Source organism: Varroa destructor, unplaced genomic scaffold (assembly GCF_002443255.2).
Source record: "Varroa destructor unplaced genomic scaffold, Vdes_3.0 BEIS01000001.1, whole genome shotgun sequence".
Classification (NCBI taxonomy): Eukaryota; Metazoa; Arthropoda; class Arachnida; order Mesostigmata; family Varroidae; genus Varroa; species Varroa destructor.
In genome coordinates this window covers 44,205,642-44,223,201 of record NW_019211454.1, presented here as the reverse complement: position 1 = coordinate 44,223,201, position 17,560 = coordinate 44,205,642, and the positions used below count along the sequence as shown (strand labels likewise).

Sequence of the window (17,560 nt, the reverse complement as noted above, 5' to 3'; positions counted from 1 at the left end):
CACACGGATCTGATAAGTGGACGTGTGTATTATTCAACTAATGTCAGCTCGGTTAGCATAATATAAACCGGATCGATGACAACAGCAACAACTACAGAAACAACAAGAGACCAACCTTGTTCAAACTGTGACAGGTGATGACAACTCGATAACGAGCCTAACACAGCGGACAATTGGTTTTTATTAGTCGACGGAAAACTTATGATATCGCATGAAACTGCAGTTAGAGAGTTAAGCATGTTTGGGTGGACGACGGGTCGACGTCTATACACATGGGGAAGGTGATGAAATGTCCGTTCCTAGAAGAAGCACCATATATAGCATTAAATACTTCACACAGCGACATCACTATATAATACAATAAATACATATATGGTCGTAGTAGACCGCTCCACGGCCATCATATGACCGCATGATAGTACAGCAGAAACGTGATTGCGTGCCAAACATAGAGACGTAAGATAGGATGGTCTAGGTGCGAAACTGGACGTCGACACACTTCATTTCGGTGCGGACAGGGGTTAAGCATTTGAAATAATGTTCAGCAGCCTTATCACATGTACTTCAAACATTCATTTTTATACCGCCAATATTTGGCTTGTAACCAAATTTTAGGGGACGTCAAATGTTTCCCCTGAAAAATTGAGAGCTGCCTCCGCCTTCTGCATCTTCTATTTGTCCTAAATCTAAGGCTAGGTGAGATAAATCGGAGTATTCATTCATTTGCAATAATAATATCAAATAAATGTAGTAATTTCAATTCTATTCTACGCGCAGCACAGCCTTGACAATGAATCTCCATTAAGTTAAATTTTCTACAAGAAGCATGCGAGGCCCTTACGAAACACCAAACAACACAACAGGCCAGAGAGCGAAGTTGGTCACTTTAATTATACTCGAATAGTTTCAAAAGTATACGTTAATTCCAATTCAACGACAAGGTGCAGTCTGTTTTTAGCGCAATGAATACATCATATCGGAACTTGGAAGAATTAAGCTACAGTACAAAAGAAAGGACGACCAATCACGCGGTCTTCCTCGCCGACAATATGGAAAGGCTCCATTTCTGAACTGTCGAAAATAATCATAGGTTCCTACTATCGATATAGACAGAACTTGAAAAGTAAAAGTGCTACTCGGTAGATTACATGTGTGTAGCATTAACGTTTGAGATGTTAACGCCTCCAAGTTACTCTGAGTGCATTTTACTTTTCCATATGCGAACAACTTTGGCGTAATTCTTCTACATCTTCTACATCCAATGAAATCAAATGTAGTAACTGTCAATTGCGCGGGAAGTTGTTGACATACTCTGTAGGTAACAACCTGAACATTACCTGTTTGGTAGAATGCAACGCTTAGTCAGCATCGTTTCAATTCGAAGCAGTCGCGAAACGTACCCTAGAGTGTCGTATGGTAGTCTCTGAGAGCGCCCTCGCGTCTGCCTGATGTTCTCAATACGAAACCTTCCATTTGCCAAATTTCTTCAAAATATCCTGCGGCCGTGTGCGGCAGTCGATTTTGTTGCTCTTCCACAAGTTGGTGCCTAGTTCTACGTTGGCCTTATTTTCGGCAAGCTCTTGTAGCACCCGCGCAAGCGATAGAAAAACTTCTGCGGTAAGCCGCTGAAATCACAGTGTCACGCATTGCGTCATAACACTTTCAGAACCTTTTGGCCTATTTAAATGTACCGCCCCCGGGAAAGATTATTGCAACAAGGCACGCATATATAACATAGACCCATTAATTTTCGCTGCTAAGCGTGATAGACCATCACCGACGACGAAACAGACATTGAACGTGGTCGGCTACCGAAAACGATTTCGTAACGATGTACGACTGGTATTTATTCATCTTAGAAGTAACTGAAATATAATTCGACAAAACATTACTGTAGATACCTAATTACATCAGCTGGGCACCTTAAACGATGGCCAAATAATAACGATAACGTACGAACTAAGACGATCGACAACGATTCCGGATACGATTTAAGAGAGAGCGGACTTTGGTGTCTAGTAAGTGCAGACGTAAACGACTCGTAATAGGTTCATTTATGTGATACAGATAATTACGGTTATCGAGCATGAATTGTCTCCCGTTATATTTTTTGTAGAGTTAGCTCGCTTCATTCTCCCTGCGTGTGACTTAATCAAATGACTCTATTTAGGGGGCTAATGCCTGGTCGACTTTGCTCCGTCGCTAACCGCTCGGTGTTACTTCGCGTGAGGGATATGATATTGGCATACGGATAAGCTTACCTAAGGACCTAGACAGGCCGACTTGTAAACTACCTAGATTAGAAGTTACTTTTATTGTATTGCATTTTTTTTTTCTTTCATACCTATGCTAACGAACAGGACTCATTAACTATTTCATGTAGTCATCCGTGCCCCGGCTTACAAGATTTTTAGGACTAAATACAGATTCGAGCCTTTGAGACATCTTTCGTTGGAACGCGTTGCAATCCCCCACATATTCAATCGCAAGCAGTCGAGGAGATAAAAAGGTCAGAGAGTGACGCTGCCTTTAAGCCCTTACTTCTAGGTCATCGTTGAATTTACTAGGGGTTTAGGACATGCTATCCACAAAGTACGTACCATCTCGCGTTTTCGCTTCTTCGCCTTTCAGGACAATCTAAGATCCATAGAAAAATCTATATAAATAATGTAAGATAATCACATGGAAGTATTCCATACGCATAACGTTCCGATCGCAAAAATTACTTACATCAAACCACATGGAGAGACTTTAATATAAAAGAACATATGTGCAATAATGAAAAAGGATGTACGTTTGCAACTTACAATATGTGGAAATATTTTCCTTAAATTAATGCCACTTTGTCTATCTCAAGCAAATGGCGTTAATAACAACTGCAATCCCGGAGAAGCTCTTCTTCGTTATACGAAGTACTGGAGTGTCGAGGAGCGGCAAGGTCACCCCTAACGCCTGCGTCGGACCAATAATTTTCTGCTGCGTTAGCTATTTAGAATGAGTAATTATTTTAACAAGAATATCAATGAAAGATTCTATTGATTCTGCTGAATGGGACAACAAGCTTCAGAATCTTTAACACCCGTAAAATATAATATGTGCGGTTTTCTCTCGAAAAATCTGGATCTTCAGTAGGTGGGCTCATTGAGGTGTTAGCATTTATCATGTACGAGAAAGTTTCGATCAACGGGATACTGCATAGGACTTATGATTTTAATATGCCTATGGGGCCTATATGGCACTAAGGGCCACTGGCCAAATCTAGTTAACGAAAATTTCACAAGCAGACTATTGATTTAGTGCTATGCGAACGCTAGACTTGTGGTTAATCGATGACGGGAGAAGAGTGCTCTGCTCGGAGGCAGGAGGTCCTCTTGAAGTAGTAATGCACATCTACATTCAGGAAATGCTCCTTTTCATGTGGGACTCATCCCGTTCCGTCCATTTGAAGCCGTTCCCTCTGTTGCTTGGCTAATCGAATATTTGCCTTGTGCGGTGTGTGAGCTACTGCTGCTGATTGTCAGATACGATTTTTCCATCAATCCGTCTTCGGGTGGAAGTGCGTCTATATTTTAGCCTGAAAGAGTTATGTTACATCGACCTGGGACAGACCTGCTCAACGGGAGCACTAGAGGCATATAGATATTGATGTTGGGTAGAAGGATCGGTAAAAGCCGGACAATGTTTAAAATACACGAGGCATTGTATTTTCTGTGGATAGGTTTCTTATGCGAAGGTACCTACTTAACGGTGAATTACGGTACGCTAAGATGATACAAGATCAAGGGTAATGGAGCACAGAGCTCAGGTCACTAACCTTAACTAAGTTGCTAATGGACGCAGGGTGACTCGAAGTAGTGAAGCCGATCGACGCAAGGGTGACATCAATGTAGCTCGTTACATACATCAACCGAACGCCATGCATTTAGAAAGCGTCACATTGTTCACCATTGTTACAACTTGTTTGACGATTGTGTCTTTATTTAGAGACGGAAGTTGGAATCTGTTGGCGCGCGACGGATTCGGGCGTCCGAAACGACTATGACGTTGACCGTCAGTGAATTTCGATACATGTTACATTTCTAATATGGTTATTCATTTTTATTCAAAAAAATAGTCATCTCCTGATCTTTGTAGGATACTCCCGCGTGTATCAGATATTTTATAAACAACATTATTGCTTCACAGTTCTTCCGTTCCCGTTCACACTTGACTTTCTCTTCGCTGTACCAGTTGGCGAGGCGAATACATTCCCGGAAGGCAACATCCTCAAGCTCCAGGCCAAGTTCACTAGGCTTTTCTAGGCTGAGTCTTTTTTTGTCATAGTTAAGGTCAAAGGAAGCCCGTAGACCGAACGGAATGGCAGTAATTTGTAGGCTATAAACTCCAACTGACAACCCTTTATCACTACATTGCGACTTTATAAATGAGCTGCACATTGCTGCCAGCAGTATAGCCATAGGACAATTGAAATAAACAACAAACACTTTTGGTTTAAAAATTTAATAACACTGAGGATTACACTGGAAATAGCTGTTTAAAAGGAGTTAAAAACATAGTTTTATGAAGTAAATCACCTTCCTATAAACCGAGCGTTATACAGTAGCGTTCGAGACATAACAACGACGGCCTACCGTCGTTGTGTTAACTTTTGTCTACTTATAACAATAATGCCTAGAAATAACAAAACCGTTCTTACAAACATTTGCACGACTTTTTCAATGAATTTGAAAATGTTTTAGAGATTTGTGCCGATCTAGCCATATTTCGTCGCACCATGGTATGCCCTGTTGGGGCACTCGGATCGATGATATCGATACCGGTTTGCTCTGGCACGCGAACTCAAGCAATGTAAGTTCTACGTCTAATTACGACTTAAACTGATCAACCATCTTACCTGTTCCTTTCATTTGACCGCCTTGAGAAAGCTCTGGCACAACGATAGGATATCGTACGTTCGCGGTTTCGCTTGTTACCTGTTTGAATGCGTAACACCGCTCATACTAAATGTCTCTCATCTTGTCCTTCACCTAAAGCTGAAAAGCACAGCCTCTCAATGTAGAATCTGTGTAGGACAGCTAAAGGCGTTTATGATGCTTACTTACCGGTATTGACTGAGTCTGCTGGCTGGCGATCGGAACCGTTTCCGTCACGACTGGTGAAGGCAAGCCTTTCTGTGCCGTGACGTGCTGGATAAGCCCATACTTATGCGCATACACGGGATGCACAAGCAAAATGTAGGTGGCAGCGGGTCGCTTTTATAGGCCCAATACGCCAGAAAGGCCCGCGGTTTCCGTTCTGTTCAAAGACCCTTACTATAGACGCTAACGTAAACAGTATCACTCGAAGGAATAAGCAACGACTATCCACCGTTTTAAGCATGTTCATCATTAGTTGACCATCCCAATGAATTTATCGCGTCGATAGAGAAAATTCAAAACACGACACATACAAAACACAAACACACATGTATGTATGTATGTATGTATGTGTGTGTGTGTGTGTGTATATACGGGGACAGCATTTCTAAGTCATATATTTTCCCTTGCGCCGACCGACCATTTTCCCTTAGCTGGTCTTTCTCATGCTAAGGAAGCTTGATTCAGAACAGGTTGTACATTTGTCTGAGTTATGATAATGGTAACGCAATATCTTCAGAACAGATATCCGATTAGACGTGTGAGCCCTCTGTAACGTGCAACGCATACTACAACCCTTGTCTTTTCCTTGTTGCGGATAACGAATACCCAACATCGCCGAGTTAATTCCCTGTAGAAGCGGTTGCATTTTATTGTATACCGCTGTGCCTCTCGAATGGCGCTGCCATCAGCGATAAGTGAATCACCTTGACGGTTGTAAGACGGACCGCTGACTACGGTGATAATGATGATCAGTAAGAGAGGTAAATTTATAACTTTAAAGCCACAGCTTTTAGATAGTGCAGTGGAAATGTATTTGCCTATCATATTTAAGGGTGCGCCGTAGTCTTGGTTTGGATACGAGCGTAGATACACTTCGTTTCGTGCCGCAAGACACCAGCCGTCTGAAGCGACGCATAGTGGCGTAAATAGGCGACGCCGAACTCGAAAACATATATTTCAACCGAGCAAATCTGCAATAATTTGCTCCGAAAATGTTCCGAGGAACTCTTCAATTAAACGAAAAGAAAAAGTTTTGCTGCATCTCATGAGTCCTTACGACAGAAGGGCAATTATTCTGATCGAATTCCCGACAGTATCATCTGCGTACCCAAATTATCTTGCATATCTTCTCGTTGACGTGTTCGGACCGCTCAAGCTATTACAAGCTCAAATCATCTATAATTAACATGTAGCCATTTTAATACTTCAACTAATGTGCCAGGGTAACGTGATCTAGGCTTCAATGACCAATTTCGTACCTGCCTTTTGTCTACAATATGCCGGCTTCCACTAAACATACATTTCGGCAAACAGATGAGGTTTTTTCATCCATGAGTTGATCGAAACAACTTTACGCGTACGAACGGAACGTATCCAGTGTATGTTGGATGCTTCAGCAAATTTTTTCAAAAAATCTGTATCTGTGATTAATATTTGTGTGTTATACACAGAAAACTAAACGGTCGCCCAGCTGCCTTCAAGCCGAGTCGCTAAGTGGACAGTACACTATCAACTGTTCCCGCATGTTCTCAATGATGTACTTGGCAGAAAATTATGTTGCATCAGTGAATAAATACACTTTGCTGCAATATATAAGGAGCCGAGTGGGGATTTCATGATGTAGAAATTTTAAGTCCATGTTGGGAGGGGGCAGTCTTTAACTGGTTGAACATTTTTATACGAAGAGAAACTACCGGTTGCTGTGTGAATTCAGCTTTCTAGGTTAACCATCTTCAGGTCAGCTGTTCTAAAATGATCGATGCTACTGATACTGGACGATCAGCCTTCAGCCACCGAAGTACCTTAAATTTTGGTTCGTACGTCCCATTCGTCAATATATATTTTAATCGGATTACATACTGAGTAGATCTACAAAAACTTGATGACAAATGATCGAAACGTGACAGCGATACGCCGTAGTACAACTAGGGCACCTCAGATCGAAAAAAATAACCTCTCCTAGGCGATCCTGTGTAGCATATGGAACGATGAGTCAATGTAATGTTTTTGTCCTCATTAGACAACTACTTAACGAGATTTTATCTCCTATCGACCTGCCACTAGATACACTGTGAATCACTCACATAGCCATACACCGCATGCCCTGCCCTTAGTATCTACAGTTTATTTGCGTCTGTTCAGGTATTTTAACCGATATATAGCCAAGACTCGCCAAGTATCAAATGACTTTTGCCCCACCCTATATATATGCCAATTGTTTTACTTACTTCACTGTTTTGGCCTGACAAGTTTGTGTTCCTCTGCTGGTGGCGCTAGGACAGCGAGACTGGGCGGCCACACAGCTGAAAGAATGAGTGGTCGGCGGCGCTCGTAAGGCTGCCTGAGCCGCAGTGGCGATACTAACAAACAGAAAAGCGCAATGTGTTTCCATGATGGCGGCGGCCGCGGCAATGGTTACCAAGGAGGAGAGTGAAAGCTTTAAAGAAAAGCAAGTGTTCTCATTCGCTTATCGGGTCTCCTGTCTACGATCCCCTTTTGACGCCTCTGCTTGGCATCGTCGTCAGTCCCTCGGCCCTCTCTGATTTTGACACAATTCAATACAAAGATTACATAACATGCGTTTCGCCAAAAAGCGGCCCTGGTTCTTTCATATAGTTTTGCTGCGATTTCAAAAGTAGCCTGTCTTTGGTCTAAAGCCGAATGTCTGTTGAGAACACCTCTTATTGCTCTGCCCGCTTTACTTAATTTTGAAATGATTATATAATATATGCAGTGTACATTGAAATGAATGAGTGGAAGTATGTGTAACCGCGTCCTGGATGTGAGCACTGACTCCGATTATGATTAGTAGAAAATTGGTTGGTAAACAGAGGTGTGCGTGTCCTATTAATGGTAGCCACAAGACGATTTTTGGCCTTTGCAATAAAAAAGGAAACGATGCTATTCATGGAGTCCTTGTGACGAATGCGTGTGCCAAGCTATGCTCCATGCTGTATAGGTTAGATGGCCTTTTAGCCCATTCTTGACTTACTTATCGTTGTTGTTCTTAATTAAATTTTGCCAGAAGTGAGTAAACAAACCAAACTGCTGTCGAAAGGCATGTCGAATTGAGAAGGCTTTTCTGGCATACCCTTTTACAATGATGGTCTTCCTAGACTAACTTTTGTACTTGCTAGTAATAATAAAGCTACTAAAAAATTAATTCATCTTAGTCGTTATTGGTATTAGTATCGTCTAACTGTTAAATTAAAGCCTCATGCGATTTAACTTAGCTGAAAATGGCCGTTGACTCCGACTAGGAATGAACATCCCTAAGACTGTATTTGAGATACGCACCCGTAGTATCGTAGATAGATACTGTATTATCATGCGCTATTGTTTCATTATTCTTGATAGTGACACAGTTATAATCGCCGTTGTTGCTGGTGCTCTAGGGGTGTTAGCTACGTTGTAGCAATTAAGCCCAGCATCGTTATCTACCCTAACCGACCCAAAATAAAAATAGCGGGTAGCCAGGTTTAGCCAGGTGGCAACAAGTATGACGTGTTGCCGATTCTCCACGAACTCGAAACCGCTAACATCCGGCGAGTCTCCATCAAATACAAGCCATTCCGCTTCAAAGTTCTCTCCTCCAATGAACGTCTCCTAGTATTTTATTAAAGCTATTCATTCGAACCTTCTCTCTTACTTATTTACATCCAGACACTCTGCCACCGTGTCAATGGCTGGTTGTCGCCGTTGTAATCGCTTTCGAACCGAAGAAAATTGTCTGTCGGCCTCTGCTGGCTTTTGAATCCTTACGGTTTGTTCTGTTGTTACTGCTTTCCTGTGATTGCATTGCCTAAGTTTGAATTGCCGATATCGCTGTTACTGTTGCTATGGCACATACACATAAGTCTACCTAGTGGTTCTCTGTTGGTCTTGGTTCGTCTGTCTACTCGACCTACCAGACCTGTCTCTGTCGGTTAATGGTGCCTGGCTTGGTAACTGACTCATGTTTACCCGTTTGCTAACAACGACCATAGCTACGTTCTGCAATGGAACTAGCAGTGATAATGAGCGCAAGCGACTCTGGCGGCAGCAACAGCGTCACCAGCGGCGAGACTGTGCGGACCGTTGTTGTCGTCGTGGCCGTCAGCTACGCTAATGTTAAACCTACGGTGGTAAAATAAGGCGACCGGCGGCGGTTTTATTACTGATGATGATTGGGGCAATGGTAGCTACTACCACTGCTACTGCGGCTGGCGCCGCGGCGGCGCCGCCGCCGCGGCGGCGACGACGGCCCGGTAATGGTGGCGCTGCGATCGCTCGGGCCCTTTCCCGCGGCGGGCTCACAGTCGAGTCAGTCTTCAGTCAGTCGGTCGTGTTTACGCTGGCCACGCTGGTACTACTCACGCCTTTCTCGCACGGCACGCAAAACTCATGCGCACACACTCTCAAACTCTTACACAAACTACGACAACGACGTCGACGACGACGACGACGACGACGACGACAACTACTACTACTACTACTACTACTAGTTCTCAGCTACTTACTACCTGGCCAGTTGTATACATGCACAGAAAAAGAAGTCGGGTCGCTGGCCGGCAGCGGCAGTTCAAGCTGAAGCTATACAGCTAAGGAGCCAGTCTATGTAAAGAAACGAGCACCCATTGGCGGCTTTCGTTGTCTTTCCGTTTTCCTGCCTGCGTCGCTAACCCGGCCAACCATCGAGTAGATAACCAAGAAACGCAAGCGACGCCGATTACGCTGTAGTAGCTACGAGGAATAGAAGGCAGGAGGTGTTCGAGCGGATCAACGAACAAATTGTGCCTAGTCCCATGTTGCCCCGCTGTCCGTGCGTACGTTAAAAGGCGACAGCGGTAACGGTAACAACAGCCGATGAACGAAAAGCCGAGCGAGCGTCGACGAAGGCAGCTGCAGCGGCGACTGCAGCGACGCTGGGATTTTCAAGTAGTTGTTGTAGTACTTCTGCTTCTACCAGGCGATCGAGAGGTGACTGAGTGAGCGAGCGAGCGAGCGAGCGAGCGAGTGATGCTACGCAGGCTATGTAACAAAACAAAAGTTATACGAGATGTGCCCACGTAGCCCGAAGAGGTAACTGCCACTGAAGTGAGTTGAGAGAAGCAGTCTGAGGACCTTTTAGGACGACCACGCTCAGTGATACGATATCGTGCCTGTGCCTCGCATACACATCCAGATACAGACACGCACACATTGATAGAATAGAGGTCGAGGTATACACATATCTTTGTTACGAGTCCACGATCGTGGCGGGAGCAGCGAGTGGTGCTTATGCCGCTATTCGATCCCTTCGATAGTTTCTATTAACGTGAAGTTGATAGACGAACACATACCCAACAAAGTTGACTGGCCCATGTGTGAAACAGCAGCGACAAGAACAACAGCAACAGTGTTTGAGAATATGTCGTAACCGGGAAAGGCGCTCTTGCGCTAAGTAAGACCGGTCTTATTCGACATTTATTGCCTTCTTCGCCGACTGTTTCACTGCTCAGTCCCATCTGCTCGAAGCAACAAACGGCACCAGTTAATTATCATGTTCAGTTAATTGTTTTACTTAAACTTTTTCGGTGTTTAGATCGCCATTGCTTTATTGGTGACAATGTGATTCCAGCCATGGTAGTGATTGGGTGCGGATGTGAGGGTTACGCGAGTCTCGTCCTTAGTCACTTTTAGTGTGGGTAGCTGATGCAAGTTGCGAAATGGGCGGTTAAGTCTCAATCGGTTGGCGACTGTTCGGGGGTGGTGTCGTGCCGATACGACAGCGTAGCGTAGGCTACTCACGATAGAGGAGTCTGGGATAGGAAGGAAGAGGAGTATTTCGAGGTCGAGCTGAGTAGCGTCGCGTACAACAGCAACAAGTTATTATCGAAGTGCAACAGGTTAAGCAAACAAATGAAGGATCGTGTCGTGTGCGATTCGGAGTAGTGACCAAATGAGTCCACCTCTGCGGGATACATTAGGCTATTCTAACGATCATTATACGACGATCAAATTCATATCTTCGCCAATATTAATGCTACCGTTATGCAAGATTGTACTGGGCTGGCTATGCCTTTCCTCTTCAGTAGCCATTCGCTTGTCACTGGCTTACCACATCATGTCCTTTATTAATCCGTTCTACTGCTGCCGCCGCCATTGATGATTTTTGTGATAATGGCAATGGTAGCGACAAGATACATTGCGGCCGTCGCATAGTGTATCGTGTCACTGGTACAGAACCACTGCTGTTCTTGGCGCGTGCTGCTCACTGCCTTTGACACTGCTGTGGTCTTTGGCCGTTTCTTGTTCGCTCGTTCTATGCAGCACGACGACGACGACGACGATAAGGCCACGCACGCAGCAGCAGCAGCAGCTGCAGCCAACAATGGGCAGCGATGAGCATTAGTATGTGCTGCCGTGAACTCGGCGGAGGCGAAAACCAAGAACTATCGTTATCGCTACCGCCATCCCCGCAACGCTAGCGGCAGACGGGCAGGCAAAAGCTACGGCCGCTCTACTTGCCTTGGCTGGCTGGCTGGCTGGCTGGCTGGCTGGCCGACCGACTCCCTGGCTCTCTGATTAGTCGAAAGCGAAGCTTTTTTTGGTGGTCTTTAGTGCTACCACTAGTATACGTATAATCTGTATTTACGTGGTAGCTCTACCAACGCTATGATCGTTCTAGTGTTACTTCATTCAGTTAAAGTTTAGCTTAGCTTGATCGGACGGTCCGCTAGTCTATGCTGTTGCTGGTTTCGCCCATTTATAATACGATATCGATTAGCTCTGTATAATAGCAATGACAGCAAGATATAGAACAGCGAGCGAAACACAAATAACAAAAAGAAGAAGAAGCTACAGACCGATGCTGCTGTTTCATTTCAGTGTGAAAACTATTCGAATCCTACGTACGGTAAGTGACGTTGTTAAGCATTACTCAAGACGACTGATGGGCCTTTTTGTATCGAAACGTAATGTTCCTATATGCGCCTAGCCTATTCCACGCGTCCCTAAGGACTTCGTCGCCAGACGCGGCCGGTGCTGTAATTTTAAACTGAAATACTGTAGTTATCGATGCTGCTGACATTGATGTCGCTGCCGCCTCGAACACCAAGAACCTCCGGCGGTAATAGTGGGGCTTTTCTTTGAGGGGCTTAACCTTCAGCGGGTTAACTAAGTGATGGACTGCCGACTCGCGTCTGAGAAGCACGATCACCGTTGCCAGTGTTCCATTGCCTGAACCGTCAGCTCGAGCCACCATCGACAACTCGCGCATGCTGGCGAGCTCTTATTTCAGTGCGGCTGCTGACTGGGATCGTGTCCACGAACGTTAGCCGTAACCACGCTACATGCGTACACACACAGAAACACAATTGCAGCAAACGAGTTTGCGGCCGAGGCCGTTGTCTGCGTGTGGGAACAGTGAGCAGCGCCACCAGATACGCGCGTCCGCTCCACCCATATGGCTTCCAACCTCCTACAGGGCTTAACTCGTAATGGGCCGGGTCGCTAGCAGGCGCCTATAGGCAGGGTGAACGAACAGCCACAACACGCGGGCGTCCCTAGCAAACCACGGTTCAGGCGAGGTGTCGACTGTCAAGACGCCAGGGATTCGGGTAGCGTTCTTAACCGATATCTGCAGCAGCAGTAGACACTATCAGATACTATGGGCCTAGCACACCACACGACGTAAGCCGTGGTTAACGGCCAAACGCTACCTGCTCTAATTGCTTATAGTATAGCTGGCGTTGCGGCACGCGTGTTCTGTACGAATATATCCCGTTCGCGTCGGGCAGACAAAGGGCGTACAAACATAGAAAAATAGACACAGCCACAGACAGACCAATGGGTAAAGGTGAGTGACTTAATTTCATATTGTTCACTTTGCAATGTCGCTATATTTCAGCATAGCGAGTAGTGCACTCGACAACTGTTAGAAGCAGCTCGACGTCACCATCAATTATTTGCGCTCAATGGTCTTTGGTGGCTGACGCAACTATATCGGCCACCCGAGATCGACTTGGCACCATTAAATCATCATTCAAGTGGCCGCAGTTGACATTGTGCGACAAAGTAATACCTATAGCTGATTGGCTGGCGGGCTGGCTGGCCATCTTTTAAAAGTAATTAGTGTGATTGTGACAAGGCTGAGCGGTGCTGGTAAACGCCTCTATCTAATGAACTTCCTGCTCTATCGGCCTGCGTACCGCACGCAGTATGCACGCAGTTTGCACGCATTTCCTTTCATCTAGACGTCTCAAATATTCGTTAGGGTCCGCGCGGGTATCTCCTGAAAGATTAATACCAATAGAATCATAGATTCTGTTACTGCTGCAACGATCACTGGAACAAACGAGGATTGCACTACTGTTAATGGGCAGGACCAACAGTTGAGCCAACGACGTTCACTCACGCTTTCTACTATTCCGGTGTATGCGTGTTGCGCGTCAAAGATTTGAAAATCATTATCAGTCACAGTGATCCGAAGGAGAAGAACGGCGAATAGAGGGTCATCAGTCGATGTGTTTGGCAATGTCCTGCTATCAACGGTTAAATTAGAATTGTTACTCAATTCAAAAGAGTGAGATCGATTAAAATTCGACCTGAGTTGCTATGCCATTAGTAATCGTTCAGTGTGGACATTGCGGAAGTGGCTGGAGAAAAATGTTCTAGATGAAAGTCCAACGACTGAACTCTGCAAGGTGGGCTGAGCGCGTGCAAGAAGCGACATACGAAAAACCCGCTCAGTATAAAAAGAAAAGCCATGCACTCCACTGATGCTGGCTGAATGAATTGAGTAACACAGTTCGGGAAAATATCGCGGGAAATGGGAGCTGGTTAACTGAAAGGTGTCATCAAGGGGGCGATGTCCAATAACAGCGCACAAGTTCATCATCCGAGTCGAGATACACTACAGAGGAGTGAGATAATGTGACTAAATATTTCCCTTGTCTTCTTCTAGCAACTTTGACAATCGTGTTGATATAATTGCGTAGTGATATGATCACAAACCGAAGCGCCAACTGGATCTCAGTGGCCACACTTGTTGAGTATCGTCAGCGAAACAAGGATCAGCTGCAGGTTCAAGACGTTTGTCTGCATCGATCATCACTTCTGTTGGTGTCATTTGTTTTCATACCGTCTTTGCCATTACCATTTTCTTCATTTAGCCCATATGAAACAGACAGAAACCGGCAGTGTGACCAATCAACACGCACAAACAATAGGCGTTCGCGTTTTGTGGATGGCATCGTCATCGACAACCCGATTCTAACAACTATCGGACATTTATCCCTGGGCTACTCTCTTCGACGTATACCGATCCGGCGCAATCATACTGTAAGCACTAGTGCCCGGCATGTCCAACCCAGCTCCGGAGCGCCCGGAGTCCACCATCAACGTTGTGGACGACGACGACAGGCCGGAGACCTCTTCAGCCAGTAACGGAACCGGAGCTAATTATCTAGGCGCATTTCATACCGCTGCTGCAATGAGTCCACCAATCGCACCGGCTCTCCAGCATAAATTGGGCTGGCCGCTTACGTTCCCCGGGCCATACGGAAATGCACCGGCCAGTCTCAAGCCAACCAATGACATTGCAAACCGTTTTCAACTGCTCAATCGAGCCTTTCCTCCGAACTTGGTCGACAATCAACAAGCTCTGTTTCGAGCGATGGCCCACGCGCAAGGCCAGATAGGATATGGGTCCGTTCCTTTCGTGCAACACACTGAGCCGTTAGCAAAAGCTTTCGACGTACCCTTTAGGGCACCTGTTTTCGACGCCACTGCCGCTGCCGTCGGACGCCAGTTCGTCGACAGTCTTGGTCAGGCGAGACCTTTGGTGGTTGATCGAACAGTACCTGTATCTTCAATCGAACCTGCCACCTTGAACCAGAGCTCACAACCACAGGCAACTGCCGCCGAAAAGGATCAAGGTTCTAGTGTAGGCTCCACGCGTAAACCGAACTGCGCGCGCTGCCGAAACCATGATGTAAAGGTGGCAGTAAGGGGACACAAACGTCATTGTCCCTACAGAGATTGCGAGTGTGACAAGTGTATATTGATTAAGGAACGACAGGTGATTATGAAAAAGCAAGTAGCATTGCGGCGCCAGCAAGAGCAGGACGAGCAAATGGGTTATACTGTGGTACGCACCTTGCCTACAGTTGGCGCCAGCGTATCGGACTCGCCGCCGGCACCTCTAACGCCGACAACGCCCACTGCCGCCTCAACTCCTACGTCAGGTCCTTCGCCATCGCCTGCGGTACCAACATCAAGTCCTGTTGAGGTAGCCTCCGTCGGCGACGTACTTTTAGGCGGGTCGTCCGCTTGTCCAGCACCAAGTAATCTCGGCCTCTCTAACTCAAGCTTCGTTGGACCTCTTCAAAATCTTCAAAGCGTCCGTGATATACCCTCTGCGCCCAGCTCGTATCTAGCATTTTCTGGAGACTTACGACCTATGACTATTCCAGAATTGATTCGGCGCTCCGAAATTTCTGAGCGGGTAAGTCCGTCCTCTCCGTCGATGGCTGATAAGATCCCTGACACCAACTTGAGGCGATCTAGCCTATCGGAAGATGCTGATGCTTCACGAAGTCCACGTTCGAGAAATTCCAGTCCCCCAAGTGGGGGTCCGCCTGGAATTCTACCTATGGCTGGGTTAAGCGAGTTGCGCGACGGGGCTCATCATGGGCCTTCTAACGTGACATATCGGCTACCTCCGGTGGCGAGCACCTCTAATCAACGAGCGATCAACGTGGCAGACAATATTCTCACGCGTATGACAGACATGCCGCTAGCAGGCGCTGCCGTAGCTATGACAGGTTCTCCTGTGCAAAGCCAAGATCCACGACGACCTTATCTGTCTGGATCACCACCAAACAGCCGTCCTTCGTCGCACAATGACAGTCGAAGGAACTCGTTCGAGGGAGTTGGCGACAGGGCGAACGTCAACGCGCTTTCGGGTCAGCCCAAGATACCAGTCCAAGAAGACCTTCAACGAGGAAACCCTTTGTGCGTCTCACAGCTAGCTGATACTTCTATTCAGCAACAGGGAGTAAGCGGACATATACCTAAAGATTTCCTTCGTGCGCCAGTAACAACTCATGAGGGTACTTCACACCCGCGTGAACCCCATATTACACGTGACTCTAACCAATCGGATCTGCCCCCCATAAAGCGGCGTCGTCTGCAGGCAAGTCCCACGTCGGCCTTCTCTACACTCGGTAAGTTCATGTTTTACTACGGGATGGATAAAGTGGATTAAGAATTATTCAGGCCAGTGTGAAGGAATTCCTAACTGTACTAGACGTCGTTGAAATCTAGGCATTGGCTGTGGGTAGCGTACAAATATGGTGACTATTAAAAACTATGCCCACAAATTAGATTCTCTTGCATCACGACGTGGTTATTGTACATTCTTTTTGCGACGTCCAGTTTTAGCGGATCGAAGGGTCTAGTTCCGCTCGTTTATTCGCCTTATTCATCACTTGCTGTTGGCTATGACAAAATGCAGCTAGCAAGCGTTTGCTTCATTTCAAGTCACATTAGAATTACAGATAGACAGTTATTTAGTACTGATTACAATATATAGGAATATTTGTGCGAATTTTTTAATTATCGAGTGGAGGGCTCAGAAAAGAGGCATACCTTTGGGAGCCTCCTACCTTATCCCCCGCCGTTGTGGCCAGTAAATAATAATGTTGGCTGAGTGCGTTCGCTAGTAGCTATAGGTAGACAGAGGAAGACACAGATCATTTATCATACGTCCCGCCTGAGAGTTCATGCTCTGGTTAGCCAAATACACTCTCTGTGCGGTGTTGCGGGGGGGGGGGGGGGGATGTTTGTTTTCCCGCTTGAGCAGTCTGTAGAGTGGCAGCTCGCTCCCCTTTTCACCTGCACTGCAGACAATCGTCCAGCTCCAACGAAACATCAGGCCGCCGAACCGCTCACCGTCTGCCGAACCATAGAAGGCCCCGGCAACAGTCAATAGAGAAATGCTAGTTCGCTGCTTGTCTTGCTTGCCACACCGCCGGTTGTCCCGCTGGGTTGGTGGGGTAGTAGAGAAGAGTGAGGTAAGGGGCGCGACGGCAGGAACTAGGACACGGCCGTTAAGAAGGAGGTGGGAGGGTGCGAGGTTTAGATGATGGGACCTCATGAAAGAACATGTCTGAGGACCTCCTCAAGGAGAGAAGGTGGGGAGGCCAACACTGCCATACCAACGAGATGCGGCAGCAGCAATAACATGGGAAGGGTGTAGGAAACAAGGGAGGGAGGGAAGGCGTCAGGACTACGCAACGCAATTGCTTCCCAGTTGTGTGCCGCGTCCAGCTCCCATCCGGCCGCTATTGGCATGGCACCGAAGTCACCCAGACCACCGTGACCACCCCGGCCTCAAACGCAAACCCAGACTCACCCTTATGATGACGACGACGAAGACCACCGCGATCACAACCGAT

The 17,560-nt window shown here is 46.3% G+C and overlaps 1 protein-coding gene and 1 long non-coding RNA gene across 8 annotated transcripts in view; one reads left to right on the top strand and one right to left on the bottom strand.

Annotated features, from left to right (window-relative positions):
• LOC111243217 (uncharacterized) overlaps positions 1 to 5,253 on the bottom strand; it is a 35,930-nt gene extending 30,677 nt beyond the window's left edge. For 2 of the 3 annotated variants that reach the window (XR_015319365.1, XR_015319363.1), the window contains exons 1-3: positions 3,815 to 5,240; positions 1,401 to 1,625; positions 116 to 299 (exon numbers count right to left, since the gene is read on the bottom strand). This is a non-coding gene — a long non-coding RNA (uncharacterized LOC111243217). Of the gene's footprint in view, positions 1 to 115; positions 300 to 1,400; positions 1,626 to 3,814 lie in introns of all 3 variants that reach the window. The other variant, XR_015319366.1, reaches the window with a different exon arrangement.
• Positions 5,254 to 9,457: 4,204 nt separating this feature from the next.
• LOC147758689 (uncharacterized) overlaps positions 9,458 to 17,560 on the top strand; it is a 65,454-nt gene continuing 57,351 nt past the window's right edge. For all 5 annotated transcript variants that reach the window (XR_015330493.1, XM_022817251.2, XM_086993351.1 and 2 more), the window contains exon 1: positions 9,458 to 16,327. Coding sequence is in view for 4 of the 5 variants with exons in the window: in XM_022817251.2 (XP_022672986.1) it covers positions 14,461 to 16,327 (1,867 nt within the window). In the remaining variant the exon portion in view is untranslated. The remainder of the gene's footprint in view (positions 16,328 to 17,560) is intronic.